This window comes from Papio anubis, chromosome 18 (assembly GCF_008728515.1).
Source record: "Papio anubis isolate 15944 chromosome 18, Panubis1.0, whole genome shotgun sequence".
Classification (NCBI taxonomy): Eukaryota; Metazoa; Chordata; class Mammalia; order Primates; family Cercopithecidae; genus Papio; species Papio anubis.
Window position 1 is genome coordinate 42,294,263 of NC_044993.1, and position 16,530 is coordinate 42,310,792.

Below are 16,530 nucleotides of genomic sequence, written 5' to 3' on the forward strand. Positions count from 1 at the left end.
TCATCCTGATAATAAAACCTGGCAGAGACACCACAAAAAAAGATTTCAGGCCAGTATGCCTGATGAGTATCAATGGGAAAATCCTCAATAAAATAGTGGCAAACTGAATCCAACAGTACATCAAAAAGCTTATCTACCACGGTCAAGGCAGCTTTATCCCTGGGACGCAAGGCTGGTTCAACATACACAAATCAATCACATAAACAGAACCAATGTCAAAAACCACATGATTATCTCAATAGATGCAGAAAAGGCCTTTGATGAAATTCAACACGCCTTCATGATAAAAACTCTCAATAAAATGGGTATTGATTGAATGTATCTCAACATAAGAAGAGCTATTTATGACAAACCCACAGTCAATATCATACTGAATGGGCAAAAACTGGAAACATTCCCCTTGAAAATCGGCACAAGACAAGGATGCCCTCTCTCACCACTCCTATTCAACATAGTATTGGAAGTTCTAGTCAGGGCAATCAGGCAAGAGAAAAAAAAAGCGTATTCAAATAGTAATGGAGGAAGTCAAATTGTCTCTGTTTGGAGATGACATGATTGTATATTTAGAAAACCCCATAGTCTCAGCTCAAAATCTCCGTAAGCTGATAAGCAACTTCAGCAAAGTCTCAGGATATAAAATCAACGTGCAAAAATCACAAACATTCCTATACACCAATAATAGACAAAGAGAGAGCCAAATCATGAGTGAACTACAATTCACAATTTCTAGGGGGGGAAAAAAAAAAGCAGGGATTGCAATCCTAGTTGCTGATTAAATACCTAGGAATAGAACTTACAAGGGATGTGAAGGACCTCTTCAAGCAGAACTACAAACCACTGCTCAAGAAATAAGAGAGGACACAACCAAATGGAAAAACATTCCATGCTCATGCATAGGGAGAATCAATATCGTGAAAATGGCCATACTGCCCAAAGTAATTTATAGATTCAATATTATCCCCATCAAGCTACCATTGACTTTCTTCACAGAATTGGAAAAAACTACTTTAAAGTTCATATGGAACCAAAAAAGAGCCTGCATAGCCAAGAAAATCCTAAGCAAAAAGAACAAAGCTGGAGGCATCAGGCTACCTGACTTCAAACTATACTACAAGACTACAGTAACCCAAACAGCATGGTACTGGTACCAAAACAAAGATATAGACCAATGGAACAGAACAGAGGCCTCAGAAATAACACTACATATCTACAACCATCTGATATTTGACAAAGCTGACAAAAACAAGCCACGGGTAAAGGACTTCCTATTGAATAAACGGTGTTGGGAAAACTGGCTAGCCATATGCAGAAAACTGAAACTGGACCCCTTCCTTAAACCTTATACAAAAATTAACTCAAGATGGATTAAAGACTTAAATGTAAGACCTAAAACTGGCCAGGTACAGTGGCTGACACCTGTAATCCCAGCACTTTGGGAGGCCAAGGTGGGTGGATCAGAGGTCAGGAGATCAAGACCATCCTGGCTAACACTGTGAAACCCCGTCTCTACTAAAAAATACAAAAAATTAGCCAGACATGGTGGCGGGTGCCTGTAGTCCCAGCTACTTGGAAGGCTGAGGCAGGAGAATGGCGTGAACCCGGAAGGCAGAGCTTGCAGTGAGCCTAGATTGCGCCACTGCACTCTAGCCTGGGTGACAGAGTAAGACTCCATTTCCAAAAAAAAAAAAACATAAAAACTCTAGAAGAAAACCTAGGCAATACCATTCAGGACATAGGCATTGGCAAAGACTTCATGACTAAAACATCACAAGCAATGGCAACAAAAGCCAAAAGCCAAAGTGGGAGAAAATTTTTGCAATCTATCCATCTGATAAAGGGCTAATATGCAAAATCTACAAAGAACTTAAACAAATTCACAAGAAAAAAACAACCCCATCAAAAGGTGGGCAAAGGGTATGAACAGACGCTTTTTAAAAGAAGACATTTATGCGTCCAACAAACATATGAAAAAAGCTCATCATCACTGGTCATTAGAGAAATGCAAATCAAAACCACAATGAGATACCTTCTCACACCAGTTAGAATGGGGAGCATTAAAAAGTCAGAAGACAACAGATGCTGGACAGGATGTGGAAAAATAGGAATGCTTGTCCACTGTTGGTGGGAGTGTAAATTAGTTCAACCATTGTGGAAGACAGTGTGGCGATTCTTCAAGGTTCTAGAATGAGAAATACCATTTGACCCAGTAATCCCTTTACTGGGTATATACCCTATGGATTATAAATCATTCTACTATAAAGACACATGCACACATATGTTTATTGCAGCACTGTTCACAATAGCAAGGACTTGCAACCGACCCAAATGCCCATAAATGATAGACTACTGGATAAAGAAAATGTGGCACATATACACCATGGAATACTATGCAGCCATAGAACAGGACGAGTTCATGTCCATTGTAGGGACATGGATGAAGCAGGAAACCATCATTCTCAGCAAACTAACACAAGAACAGAAAACCAAACACCACATGTTCTCAGTCATAAGGGGGAGTTGAACAATGAGAATACATGGACACAGGGAGGGGAACATCACACACCGGGGCCTGTCAGAGGGTGGGGGGCTAGGGGAGGGATAGCATTAGGAGAAATACCTAATGTAGATGATGGGTTGATGGGTACAGCAAACCACCATGGCACATGTGTACCTATGTAACAAACCTGCACATTTTGCACATGTACCCCCGAACTTTTAAGTATAATTAAAAAGCTAAAAAAAATCAGACTTCAATTCCTTTTGCTTCTGTAGTCCTCTATATATCACAAACACAAGACTTAACAAAGTGAAACAGGAAATTATGCTGTTAAACACAAAGTTCTACTTAGGAGTTTATTTCTGTACATTTGGACACATATGCACATTAGTAAATTATTAAGTACAGTTTTCCTTTTTGTTTCCCAGTAGCCAAAAAAAATCAAAATTAGGGTTTGGAATTCAATTCGCATTTTGTAACAAAGACTCATCTCTTCTTCAAAACACACAGGTACAGGTTTAAAGGTAGCCCAAGGAGTAGAAATAACCTTACATTAATGAGGATGGAGAAATTTAAAGATTAAAATATTTGCATTAAATTTGTAGAGATTGAGAGGACTTCTCTGACGTACAACTCTGGAGACTCAGAATTACTGCTATAATAAATAGGTACCAAAATGATATATGGAGGAAAGTGGAATTAAATATGATAATATAGAATTTAAGAAAGTATGGGCATGCATTAAAAGACTTAGAGACTTAACAGGAAAAAAGAAGAACATTATCCAATATAGCTCCAGACACCTTAGGAAAAATTGAAAGGGGTGTGTTATTTGAGGAAAAGCAAACAGAAAACTCAGAAGAACAGGGAATGGTTACTTAGGAAACATTTCAAGATAATCATAGTGAGATCAGAGCAATAGACCCTTAACTGAAGCCCTGGAAAGGGTGAGGCTGCTGTTAGAATGAGGTTTTGATCAATGTAAGGAGAGTATTCTTAACAAAAAAATTCTGGGGTTTATCTAAGAATACTAAACAATTTAAGAATTTGAACTAAAAGGGTACCAGCCAATCTGGGGTTGAAATGGGAGGGCAAACAGGGTCTCACCAAAGCATTAAGCCGAATCAAGCTATACTGATTACTAAGCTACGATATCATCCTTGAAACTTATCACAATTTTATAGAGCGTTTACACCATGCAGTACTTTCACACTTTAGAGAAACTTTTTATGACTTTGAAATACAATGTGACATAGTAAAAATGATTTTGGAGTTGTGGGCCAATGACATGGAATCCAGTTCTGGTTCTACCACCCATTGAGTTATATGATGTAAGGTGTGGGGTACCCCAAAGTCTTCTAAACATTTGTTTCCTCCTATATAAAATGCAGTAAGGTTCCTGGCCTGGCCTAAACATATTCCATAACTGTTCAGTGTCACAGATTGCAATTATTAAAGGACAGCTGGACATGGATGCTGAAGAGATAGCCTCTGACTTCAGAAGAGTACATGTGCGTCTTTTGGGGCCCAGGGGTCGAAATCTTCTTTGATACGAGGTGCAACTTAGAAGGGATGTACTCAACGTGGCAAGGAAAGGAAGAGTCAGTCACTTCAACTGAGGCCCTAGTGAGCACCAAGGCAACACTCAGATTATGCTCTGTTCTCTCTCTGACTCCTGGTACAGATGACTGTATAGCACAGAGAAAGGAGAGTGGTAGAGAAAGTGTCAGGCTATGAAGGGAAGTGTAAGTACTTATGGTAAGTATTACTATGTATTAATTCAAGCTGTCTGAAATTATGAGAACAGCTTCAGGATATAACAAGGATACTGCATTAAGCAGTAAAGAATAGATCCAATAAACCCCAAATAGTTCTGGGGTATCCTATGGCAGAGACAGATTAAGAGGTGTGACTTGATCCTACATTCCACTACATAGGCCTAAGTGCAGAAAGATACTGGCCACCCACTACCATAGCCGTCACTGCCTCCGTGAGCACATGGAGCTCAATTCTCCTGCAGTTTCAAAATGTATCCTTTGGACATCAGAGGTGATAGATTCAAAACAGAAGACCTGACCTTGGAAACTTTCAGATAAAAAATTAAGGTTAAAGTTCTTTTTGGGAATTTTAAAGTGTTATACTATGGACAATTACAAGATCAATGTCAAATAAAGTATAAAACCCATCATCCAAACTTAAATGACAAACTTCATCTCTCATCCATTTGAACAAAATCGGCCGACTACAATTAAGATTAATTTTGCATGCAAAAGATGGCAAAGAACATCACATAATGATTTTTCAAGCCTTCAAACAAAAACCTTAATGAATCAATTTAAAGACTGGCACCTCAGTTATAGGAATACAAGTTGGAGCCTGTTTTGTCACCAGGCACCTTCTAACACCCTTACTTTCTAGGGTCAGTAGTAACTCTTATTTAAGGTTCTTTCTGAGTTTACTACAGTTTACTTTTGTTTTTATTTTTATTTTTGAGATGCAGTCTCATTCTGTCACCCAGGCTGGAGTGCAGTGGTGCGATCTCAGCTCACTACAGACTCTGCCTCCCAGGTTCAAGAGATTCTCCTGCCTCAGCCTCCCAAGTAGTTGTGATTACAGGTGCATGCCACACTGCCAGGCGAATTTTTGTATTTTTTTTAAGTAGAGACGGGGTGTCACCATGCTGGTCAGGCTGGTCTCAAACTCCCAACCTCAGGTGATCTGTCCGCCTCAGCCTCCCAAAGTGTTGGGATTATAGATGTGAGCCACTGCTCCTGGCCTACTATAGTTTTTATAAACAGAAAAACTTCTAGTCTAAGTATTTCACACTGAAAATAATGGCAACAGGGTCAGACTGATATATTAAAACTTATTAAAAAAGAAGGAAGAGATCTGATAATCATACGTACTGAAAAGGTAAATTTTAAAAATCATCGTATCTAATTAGATCCAATTTCTTATTATTTGAGTGATAATCTGGAATGCTGAGCACTTAATTTGGATGAGGGCTGAATTATAACATCATCTATCTAATTTTAGTATTTGCCAGAATCTGTTTAATGTCTGAAATGCACTTTTACCACAAATTATTCCTCTACTTCACTGACTTTTTCATTGATTGATACTATTCTGGTCTATACTGTAAAAATTCCTCACATGAATCACAAAACCTATAGAAAAATGTTTCTATGTTAGTTAAGGATTAATCTTAAAGTCCCTTTAATTCAAATATTTTTTATTAAAATGTTCTTAAATGTGTAAGTACACTAGCATTCTAGTGCTTACTTATGCTAGGCATTCAAATGCTTTATATACACTACTACAACAATGACAACGATTATTACAACAATGAAATAAAGTAGAATTATCATCTTTATTTTACAGATGAGAAAACTGAATCATAAGAAGGTCACATAACTTGCTGAGGGTTATATAGCTAGTGATCTGGAGCCAGTTTTTAGTTTACTAAATATCTTATATGAACTTATTTTTGTGTGTGTGATTAGTCTATCAAAAAATATAGACCACTTTGGATTCCTCTTAACCAGTGTTTTCTAGAGTGTTTCTTTTTTCTTTTTCTTTTTCTTTTTTTTTTTTAACGGGGTCTCGCTCTGTCATGCAGGCAGGAGTGCAGTGGCATGATCTTGGTTCACTGCAACCTCTGTCTCCTGGGTTCAAGCCATTCTCCTGCCTCAGCCTACCCAGTTGCTGGGAATACAGGCATGCACCACCATGCCCAGCTACTTTTTGTATTTTTAGTAAAGATGGGGTTTCACCATGTTGGCCAGGCTGGTCTCGAACTCCTGATCTTGTGATCCTCCTGCCTCAGCCTCCCAAAGTGCTGGGATTACAGGCGTGAGTGAGTCACCATGCGTGGCCTCTAGACTGTTTCTTTACTTCATTTAAGTCTCAATAATCCAAACTAACCTACAGTAATAACTTTTAGCTTAAATTCATACATCTTTTAGTGCAACATGGATAGGACTTATTGAACTATATTGTTATTAAAATATGATCTCCTTGGCATAAAATTAGGATTTAGGAAAGGTACAATCAGTCACTAAAGTTATTTCCTTAACCCTAAGGATTAAAAGAAATTCATAAACTACTAATATCAGTTATTAGCTATTGTTGCTTATTCAAACGCACTAAACCACAGCTCAAGATGTTGATCACAGATCTTACAGATGGCAATGAATGTTAAGTTTTACGTGAACAGTGTAAGAATCTGTGGTCAAGATAAAAATCAGTTCTATAACATGGAAGGAAATTTTATATTCAGTGCATATACAACTGGTGTTTGAAAATTTTAATGTACTTGACATTTCAAATGAGGTAATTTCAAAGAGGAAAAAGAAAATGACTTGGTTGAGCAGAAAGGCCAAGCTGTGGATTAATGATGAAGGCTGATGTGCAGGTACTGACACCTTGGCAGGTTGGGAAAGACACCTACTCCTGTCTTGCATCTGTTTATGGGCACTGAGAATGGGCTCTTTTGTGTTAATTTTAAGTGACTTCCATCTGCATCATAGGTAGAAAAAAAATTGCCGCAAATTAACATATAAATCACAGTTCCAATCTAATGCGTCAGTATTTTTCCATATTCAAATTCCACACATTTAATTAAAAAAAAAAATCTCAGAAATCAGCAAATTACCTCGAATGTAGCTCTGTGCTGCCATTATTATATTTGCTTCCTCTTTCCCAGATACCAAAGTCAGGCACACGGTAAACTCTTTCCACACAAAATACAAGGTTTTGAATAAAAGAGACCTAAAAGAAAAGAAATGAAACATAAGGACATACTCAATAACAGGACATAGGCTGGGTGCGGTGGCTCACGCCTGTAATCTCAGCACTTTGGGAGGCTGAGGCAGACGGATTACATGAAGTTGGCAGTTTGAGACCAGCATGACCAACATGCAGAAACCCATCTCTACTAAAAAATACAAAAATTAGGGGTCCATTCCAAGATGGCTAAATAGGAACAGCTCCAGTTTGCAGCTCCCAGTGTGATGAATGCAGAAGATGGGATGGGCGATTTCTGCATTTCCAACTTAGGTACCTGGTTCATCTCACTGGGACTGGTTGGACAGTGGGTGCAGCCTATGGAGGGCGAGCTGAAGCAGGGTGGGGTATCGCCTCACCCGGGAAGCACAAGCAGTCAGGAGATTTCCCTCTCCTAGCCAAGGGAAGCCGTGACAGACTGTACAGGGAAAATTGGGACACTATCACCTAAATACTGCGCTTTTCCAATGGTCTTAGCAAACGGCACACCAAGAGATGCCTGTGCCTGGCTCAGCGGTCCCACGGCCATGGAGCCTTGCTCACCGCTAGCACAGCAGTCCGAGATCGAACTGCAAGGAAGCAAGCCCAGCTGGGGAAGGGAGTCTGCCATTGCGGAAGCTTGAGTAGGTAAATAAAGCAGCCAGGAAGCTCCAGGTGGAGCCCACCACAGCTCAAGGAGGCCCCCTGCCTCTGTAGACTCCACCTCTGGGGGCATGGTGTAGCTGAACAAAAGGAAGCAGAAACTTCTACAGACTTAAACGTCTCTGTCTGACTTAAACTCTCTCTCTTCAGAGAGAGCAGTGGTTCTCCTAGCACAGTGTTTGTCCTCTGAGAACGGACAGACTGCCTCCTCAAGTGGGTCTCTGAGCCCCCGTAGCCTAACTTGGAGACACTGCCCAGTATGGGCCGACTGACACCTCATACAGCCGGGTGCCCCTGTGACAGGAAGCTTCCAAAGAAGGATTGGGCCACAATATTTGCTGTTCTGCAATATTTGCTGTTCTGCAGCCTCCACTAGTGATACCAAGGGAAACAGCGTCTGGAATGGACCTCCAGCAAACTCCAACAGACCTGCAGCTGAAGGACCTGACTGACAGAAGGAAAACTAACAAACAGAAACGAATAGCATCAACATCAATGAAAAGGACATCCAATCCAAAACCCCATCTGTAGGTCACCATCATCAAAGACCAAAGGTAGATAAAACCACAAAGATGGGGAGAAACCAGAGCAGAAAAGCTGAAAATTCTAAAAACCAGAGTGCCCCTTCTCCTCCAAAGGATCGCAGCAACTCACCAGCAATGGAACAAAGCTGGATGGAGAATGACTTTGATGATTTGACAGAAGTAGGCTTCAGAAAGTTGGTAATAACAAACTTCTCCGAGCTAAAGGAGGATGTTTGAAGCCATTGCAAGGAAGCTAAAAAGATTAGATGAATGGCTCACTAGAATAAACAGTGTAGAGAAGACCTTAAATGACCTGATGGAGCTGAAAACCATGGAACAAGAACTACATGACACATGCACAAGCTTCAGTAGCCAATTCAATCAAGTGGAAGAAAGGGTATAAGTGACTGAAGATCAAATGAATGAAATGAAGTGAGAAGTTTAGAGAAAAAAGAGTAAAAAGAAATGAACAAAGCCTCCAAGAAATATGGAACTATGTGAAAAGACCAAATCTACGTTTGATTGGTGTATCTGAAAATGATGTGGAGAATGGAACCAAGTGGAAAACACTCTTCAGGAATTTATCCAGGAGCCCCCACCTAGCAAGGCAGGCCAACATTCAAATTCAGGAAATACAGAGAACACCACAAAGATACTCCTTGAGAAAAGAAATCCTTCCTTATTCCTTATATAAAAATTAATTCAAGATGGATTAAAGACTTAAATGTTAGACCTAAAACCATAAAAACCCTAGAAGAAAACCTAGGCAATACCATTCAGGACAATAGGCTTGGGCAAGGACTTCATGACTAAAACACTAAAAGCAATGGCAACAAAAGCCAAAATTGACAAATGGGATCTAATTCAACTAAAGAGCTTCTGCACAGCAAAAGAAACTACCATCAGAGTGAACAGGCAACCTACAGAATGGGAGAAAATTTTTGCAATCTACCCATCTGACAAAGGGCTAATACCCAGAATCTACAAAGAAGTTAAACAAATTTACAAGAAAAAAATCAAACAACCCCATCAAAAAGTGGGTAAAGGATATGAACAGACACTTTTCAAAAGAAGACATTTATGTAGCCAACAGATACATGAAAAAAACGCTCATCATCACTGGTTATCAGAGAAATGCAAATCAAAACCACAATGAGATACCATCTCACACCAGTTAGAATGGGGAGCATTAAAAAGTCAGGAAACAACAGATGCTGGAGAGGATGTGGAGAAATAGGAATGCTTTTACACTGTTGATGGGAGTGTAAACTAGTTCAATCACTGTGGAAGACAGTGTAGTGATCCCTCAAGGATCTAGAACTAGAAATACCATTTGACCCAGCAATCCCATTACTGGGTATATACCCAAGGATTATAAATCATGCTACCATAAAGACACATGCACATATATGTTTATTGCAGCACTATTCAATAGCAAAGACTTGGAACCAATCCAGATGTCCATCAGTGATAGACTGGATTAAGAAAATGTGGCACATACACATCGTGGAATACTATGCAGCCAAAAAAAAAGAATGAGTTCATGTCCTTTGTAAGGACATGGATGAAGCTGGAAACCATCATTCTGAGTAAACTATCGCAAGGAGAGAAAACCAAACACTGCATGTTCTCACTGATAGGTGGGAATTGAACAATGAGAACACTTGGACACAGGGCGGGGAACATCACACACTGGGGCCTGTTGTGTGGTGGGAGGATGGGGGAGGGATTGCATTAGGAGAAATACCTAATGTAAATGACGAGCTAATGGGTGAAGCAAACCAACATGGCACATGTATACATATGTAACAAACCCGCACGTTGTGCACATGTACCCTAGAACTTAAAGTATAATTTAAAAAAATACAAAAAGTAGCCAGATGTGGTGGTGTATGGCTGTAATTCCAGCTACTCGGGAGGCTGAGGCAGGAGAATCACTTGAACCCGGGAGGCAGAGGTTGCGGTGAGCCAAGATCGCCCCATTGTCACTCCAGCCTGGGCAACGAGTGAATCTCTATCTCAAAAAAAAACAAAACAAAACAAAAACAAAAAACAGACATTTAAATACTAAAAAATTACATACCAAATACATACTTTTCTCCCAACACATTTTCAATATGCTGAAATTTGTGTGATTATTACATTACTATGAATACTATTTTTTTCTAATATTAAGCTCATTTAAGCTTAGAATCCAGTATTATACAGTATAGAAATAAAATTTAAATCCTCTCAATGCTCCAACTACCATTCTCCAACAATGTATCTATTATTGTTTTAAGGACTATACATCTTAAGCACTAAGAAAAGTATAAAGCATAAACGGTTTTTATACTAGATACAATATGTGTAATCTGAAATGTCCATATGAAATGTTAGTCTAAAACTTCAGAGATTAAAAAAAAAAGTACTTATCTGTTCTGTAAAGTGCCAGTTCCATGCTGGGTCCACCTTAAGTTCTGAGTCTGTTCATTAAGCCTGAAATCCAATCTTCCTCCTGCCTGTTGTATAGCTATAGGTACATTGTTATAAACTCAAAGCTCACAGGTAGAAGTGGGCTCCAACCAAAGGGCCAGGAGTCAGAGCTTCCATATAAAGATTTCAGACATGTGACAAAACTTATACTCTCAAAAGAAACTATGGAAGACAAAGATTAGGGTAAATTCTTAGTTAATAAAGTTCCTTTATTTTCATAAGGACAATTTCTTATGTGGGCTATGTCATGCGCGTCCGTGTGAAGAGACCACCAAACAGGCTTTGTGTGAGCAACATGGCTGTTTATTTCACCTGGGTGCAGGCGGGCTGAGTCAGAAAAGAGAGTCAGTGAAGGGAGATAAGGGAGGGGCTATTTTATAGGATTTGGGTAGGTAAAGGAAAATTACAGTCAAAGGGGGGTTGTTCTCTGGTGGCCAGGAGTGGGGGTTACAAGGTGCTCAGTGGGGGAGCTTTTTGAGCCAGGATGAGCCAGCAAAAGGAATTTCATAAGATAATATCATTGCTTAAGGCAAGGACCGGCCATTTTCACTTCTTTTGTGGTGGAATGTCATTGGTTAAGGAGGCAGGGCATTTGCACTTCTTTTGTGATTCTTCAGTTACTTCAGGCCATCTGGGCATATATGTCCAAGTCACAGGGGATGCGATAGTCATCATGTTAGGTTCAATATGGCAAACTGAATACATGCATCTGCCCACCCTTCAACACAAAACCCTTCTGAAGTGGCAATATACATGTCTCACCTTCACCCCACACACGTAATTAATATAATGTATATACTTTTAAGAAAGAAACAAGCTCAGAGTCAACAAACACAGACATAAAGAGTTAATCAGGGATCAGTCTACCCAGGTTATCTCATGAAGGATGAAAGGCTGGGGCACCTGAATCCATGATGTTTACACTCTCCTCCCCAACAGAGACATCTGCCCTCAGGGGCAAGAATACCTCCCTCATTTCAGTGAAAGAAAGAGCAACCAGGGTGTTGAGGCCTCACAGAAATAGAAGAGTGTGTGAGTTATTTCTAGATTTCTCCAAAACATGCACCTATTCCAGGACCACTTCACCCAAGAGTAGAACAGTACATCCCACAGTAAACTTTTTAAAATTTTGAATATTGATCAGGGTCCCCTCAGCTTACCAGACTCAGGCTACCTTGCCTATATACCTTAAGGGAAACCTTCTTGTGTAAAAAACCTGCTCACTTTCATGATGTTAGCTATTTCATGGTCTTAAAAGTTACTTGGATTTTAAAACACATACAGAAAATACTTGATAGTTTGTCACGTCTCTAAGTTTAAAGCTTCATGGCTGGGTGCAGTGGCTCATGCCTACAATCCTAGCACTTTGGGAGGCTGGGGCAGGCAGTTCGCTTGAGCCCAGAAGTTCAGTATCAGCCTAGGCAACATAGCAAGACCTGTACAAAAAAAAATAAAAAATTAGCTGAGCATGGTAGCATATGCTTGTGGTCCCAGCTGCTCAGGAAGCTGAGGTGGGAAGATTGCTTGATCCTTGGAGGCTGAGGACAGTGAGCTGTGATTGTGCCACTGCACTCCAGCCTGGTTGACAGAGAGACCTTGTCTCAACTTTAAAAAAAAAAAAAAAGAGAGAGAGAGAGATTTTCCATGTATGTTTACAATGCCTGCTTAAAAATCAGTGATTTTTCCATTCTAATCCTGAATACGTATAACCTGTACCTTTGCTTTTACACTCAATTATGAAATATTTCCACTTGAATTTCCCATTAAACAATATGTTCTAAACCCTTCCACCTGGAAGAACTTTTCAATTCTGCTTTTTTCCCATCAGACCACTCTTTTCCAGGCTCTCAGTCTAGAAATCTTGAGATCAATTTTGACTACTGTTCAATAAAATGTATAAGACAACATTGATTTGTACCGAGCTCCTGCAGTAGGCCCAAGAGACCAGACCAAACCAGAATGTAGTCACTTATGCTAGGTGACACACAGCCAAACTAAACGTTGAAAGGGGCCAGTTTTCTGAAGAAAAAAAACAAAACAAAACAAAAACAGGAGATTCCCAGCAGCCAATCAGAAGGGGCCCAGTTTCCCTAAGCTGGCATGATAAGGAAGTCCTCTATATTTTAACCCTGTAAGGAAAGTAACTTTGAAATAACCAATCAGCTTTTTGTTCCCTGTTTCTGCTTTCTTCAACTCTTTTCTGCCTATGAAGCCAACCTCTTGAGCATAACTCATTGGAGAGCCTTTACTAGATCTTTGGAAGAAACGGCATCGATTCACGAGTCACTAATAAAAGTCAATTAGATCTTTTGAATTGTTGCAATTTTGTCTTTTGACACTACTGTTTCCTTTTAACCCCATATTCATTCCACAAGAAGCCTGCTATTTTTCACATTGCTTCTTTGATCAAAAAAGTTTTGTGAATCCTGACAAAGTATTACAATTCTCATATTTGACATTCAAACCCTCTATATAATCTTCCCATTCTGTCCTCACAGAACTCTTTTCATTCCACAATCCTCTGACAGGAACCTGGGTTCTAATTGGGCTGGTTGGCCATTAGTCTTGCTCATTTCCAAATGCAACACTTTTCTATGAATCTTCCTTCAGCCCCTGTTCAGAACTTTTCTTGGTGAAGTCTCTAATTTCTCCTAACTCTCACTATACTTACAGCCAAGACCACAGCTCTTAATTTTTGTTCCATGTGTGTGTTTTTTTTTCCTCACCTCTAATTAGTACGCAAGTCTACCATCCCTTATTTGCAATTCTAAAATGCCCCAAGTTCTGAAATCCAATTGTTTTTCCTTAACTCATTTGTCAGCAAAATCCAGAACTGAGATGAGATTAGCTGCCTTATGTTCCTCACTTTGCGTGAGTATGTGTATGTCTTACTGCAAAAATATTAATGTGCAGATTCTGCCCTAAGTCATGCTGGGATTATTATATAATAAAAGGTATCAAAACAGTTTTTTTTAAATCCAGCAAGTTTTAAAATCTAAAACATATCTGGTTCAAAACGTTTCTTCACATAAGAAACTGTGGTCCTGTATAACTTCTCTGAACTCAGAAATGTAAATTTCTTGTAGTTCTCACACAAATAATACTGTGATTTAGTAAGAACTGGGCTGTTGAGGAAGTATAACATTGCTAGAATATAAGAATAAAGATCGGCTGGGCGCGATGGCTCACGCCTGTAATCCCAGCACTTTGGGAGGCTGAGGTGCGTGGATCACCTGAGGTCGGGAGTTCGAGAACAGCCTGACCAACATGGAGAAACCCCGTCTCCACTAAAAACACAAAATTAGCTGCGCGTGATGGCACATGACTGTAATCCCAGCTACTTGGGAGGCTGAGGCAGGAGAATCGCTTGAACCTGGGAGGCAGAGGTTGCTGTGAGCCGAGATCGCACCACTGCACTCCAGTCTGGGCAACGAGAGTGAAACTCCATCTCTAAATAAATAAATAAATATCATAACCATTTCCGAGATCAGGATATTCTGTGTATTATTTTCAATTCTGACTCTATTATGTACTCAATGTTGTTTGTCCATTGTTCCATCTTCATACCAATTTCTAATTTCTGTTACCTTGCTTTGAAAGCATGTACCTTTGATATTCACTTCTGCAAAAAGTATGTAGAGAAATATTTCTAATTTTAAAGAGCTAGAACAGCCAGATACAAATGTCGTCTGTGGTATTTTCAGGATATTTTAAGAGTATCATTAAAACAATAATGCCAATATCTGAAATACTTTCAAAACAGAGTTAAATGCAAACACAGTAATATTTGAGATTGAATTAGAGTAATACTGTACTAAAAATCAAAATCTTAATGGACTTTATGAAATTTAAGGTATGTGTGCTAAGAAACAGGTTAGAGATTGAGAGGGACTTCTATTGTATAAAATACAGTTTTAGTTAGTTCACCAAAACTCCAAAACAAACAATTATTTAACTCTTTCTCCATATATTGCTAAAAACAATCAGTATAATAAATCAGTATATTAAATCAGTATTAACTAAACTGTATAGTAACTCCTCAATTCTGAGGGATAGGCTCTTAAAAACATCTATGGTAATACAATTTGTTAACAAGAAATTTATTATGGAGAAATTAGATAAGGAGATACTGAATTTAAAAATGACCACTGAATGTTGACTAAAGTAAAACAATTCAGACCAAGCACAAATGCTAAGTTTAAAGGAAGTTTTTGTTATACATGTTAAATTAGTAATACTGGGTACTATACAAATGATTTCCATTTACTGTTCCTTTACCACTAGAAACATTTCAGGATTTCTCTTCCCCAAGTTTCAAAAAGATATTTGTCAGTTAATTTGGCTTAATGAAGGTAAGTGCTGATTGAAACGTCTTCTCCCCTGTGTCTTATACAGCTAAATACTGAAGGTTTTTATGATTTCACACATTCTTTAGTGTAACTGAGCCCCACCTGCAGTCAGTAGCTGCTCAGGAATAACAAAGCTTTGCCTAACCTTAATTTACTTCAAAAACACCCTCCCTGATACCCAAAGTGAAGTAGTTTTAGTCCTCCTTGTATTTCACTGTCATTTCTCCTTAGCTTATTTCTTCTTCACTCATTCCTCATTTCTTATGACCTCAATAAATTTTATGTTATTTTGTCACATGTCCCTCAAATTCAATTTGTCTAATACTTTCCCATGATTGGACAGAAGTAATGCATTTTTTGGCAAGCATATCATAGAAATAATGCTGTGACTTTCTTAAAGCATCATAGCACAGGATTCATGATGTCAATGTATCTTTTCGCTGGTGGTAACAACCATGATCACTTAGTTACAGCAGCTCCTACTTTATAATGTTGTCATCTTTCCTTTGGTAGCTAATAAATATCTTGAGGAAAATGCTTTGGAACTATGTATAAATCCTGTTTCTCCTCATAATTTTATCCACTAATTTCAGCATTTATCAGTGGATCTTGTTTACAGTAATTATCACTAGATCTTGCCTAAAGCTTATTTTCTATTTCCCTCTTTATTTCTACATTTATGAATTAAAATCCTATTCTAACAGTTTTTTAATGCAACAGTGCTGCAACGAAATTTTAGTATGTTTCTACGAAAGAGCTTCCCAATCATTTTGACATCATGGTACATATAGAAATAATATTTCTATACATACATTGAAGTAACCAGGCAAGACTCCTGGCAGCCAGAGGTTATCGGCCAGGGAGGTATGGCTAAGTCCAGGCCCCACCAACACCTTTAGGATGAAGACTCATTACCATGGCAAATCTGTAACCCCTTCCGAGTTGGGGTGGGAGCTCTCCGGATGCCACTGAAGCCGCCCAAGCTACAGCTGAAGACCAGGGCATCTCTGTACTCCTGGGGCCCGGGAAGAGTGGGGAGCCCCACCATCCTGGGTGCAGCTGCAGCCGCCCAAGTTGTGGCTGCGGACCCAGGTCTCCTGCTCCACTGAGCAGGCAGGACTCCTACCCTCCCAGGTGCAGCTGCAGCTGCCCAAGTTGTGGCTGTGGACCCAGGTCTCTCTGTGCTCTTGGGGGGCCGAGACAGGCAGGAGCCCTGCACCTCTGACACAGCTGCAGCCACCCAAACTGTGGCTGTAGA

At 39.4% G+C, this 16,530-nt stretch overlaps 1 protein-coding gene across 5 annotated transcripts in view; it reads right to left on the bottom strand.

Annotated features, from left to right (window-relative positions):
- The window catches only part of PHKB (phosphorylase kinase regulatory subunit beta), a 228,643-nt gene that overhangs the window by 137,338 nt on the left and 74,775 nt on the right, over window positions 1-16,530 (bottom strand). For all 5 annotated transcript variants that reach the window (XM_021932350.2, XM_009196373.4, XM_021932349.2 and 2 more), the window contains one exon: window positions 7,152-7,267. In XM_021932350.2, coding sequence (XP_021788042.2) covers window positions 7,152-7,267 — 116 coding nt within the window. The remainder of the gene's footprint in view (window positions 1-7,151; window positions 7,268-16,530) is intronic.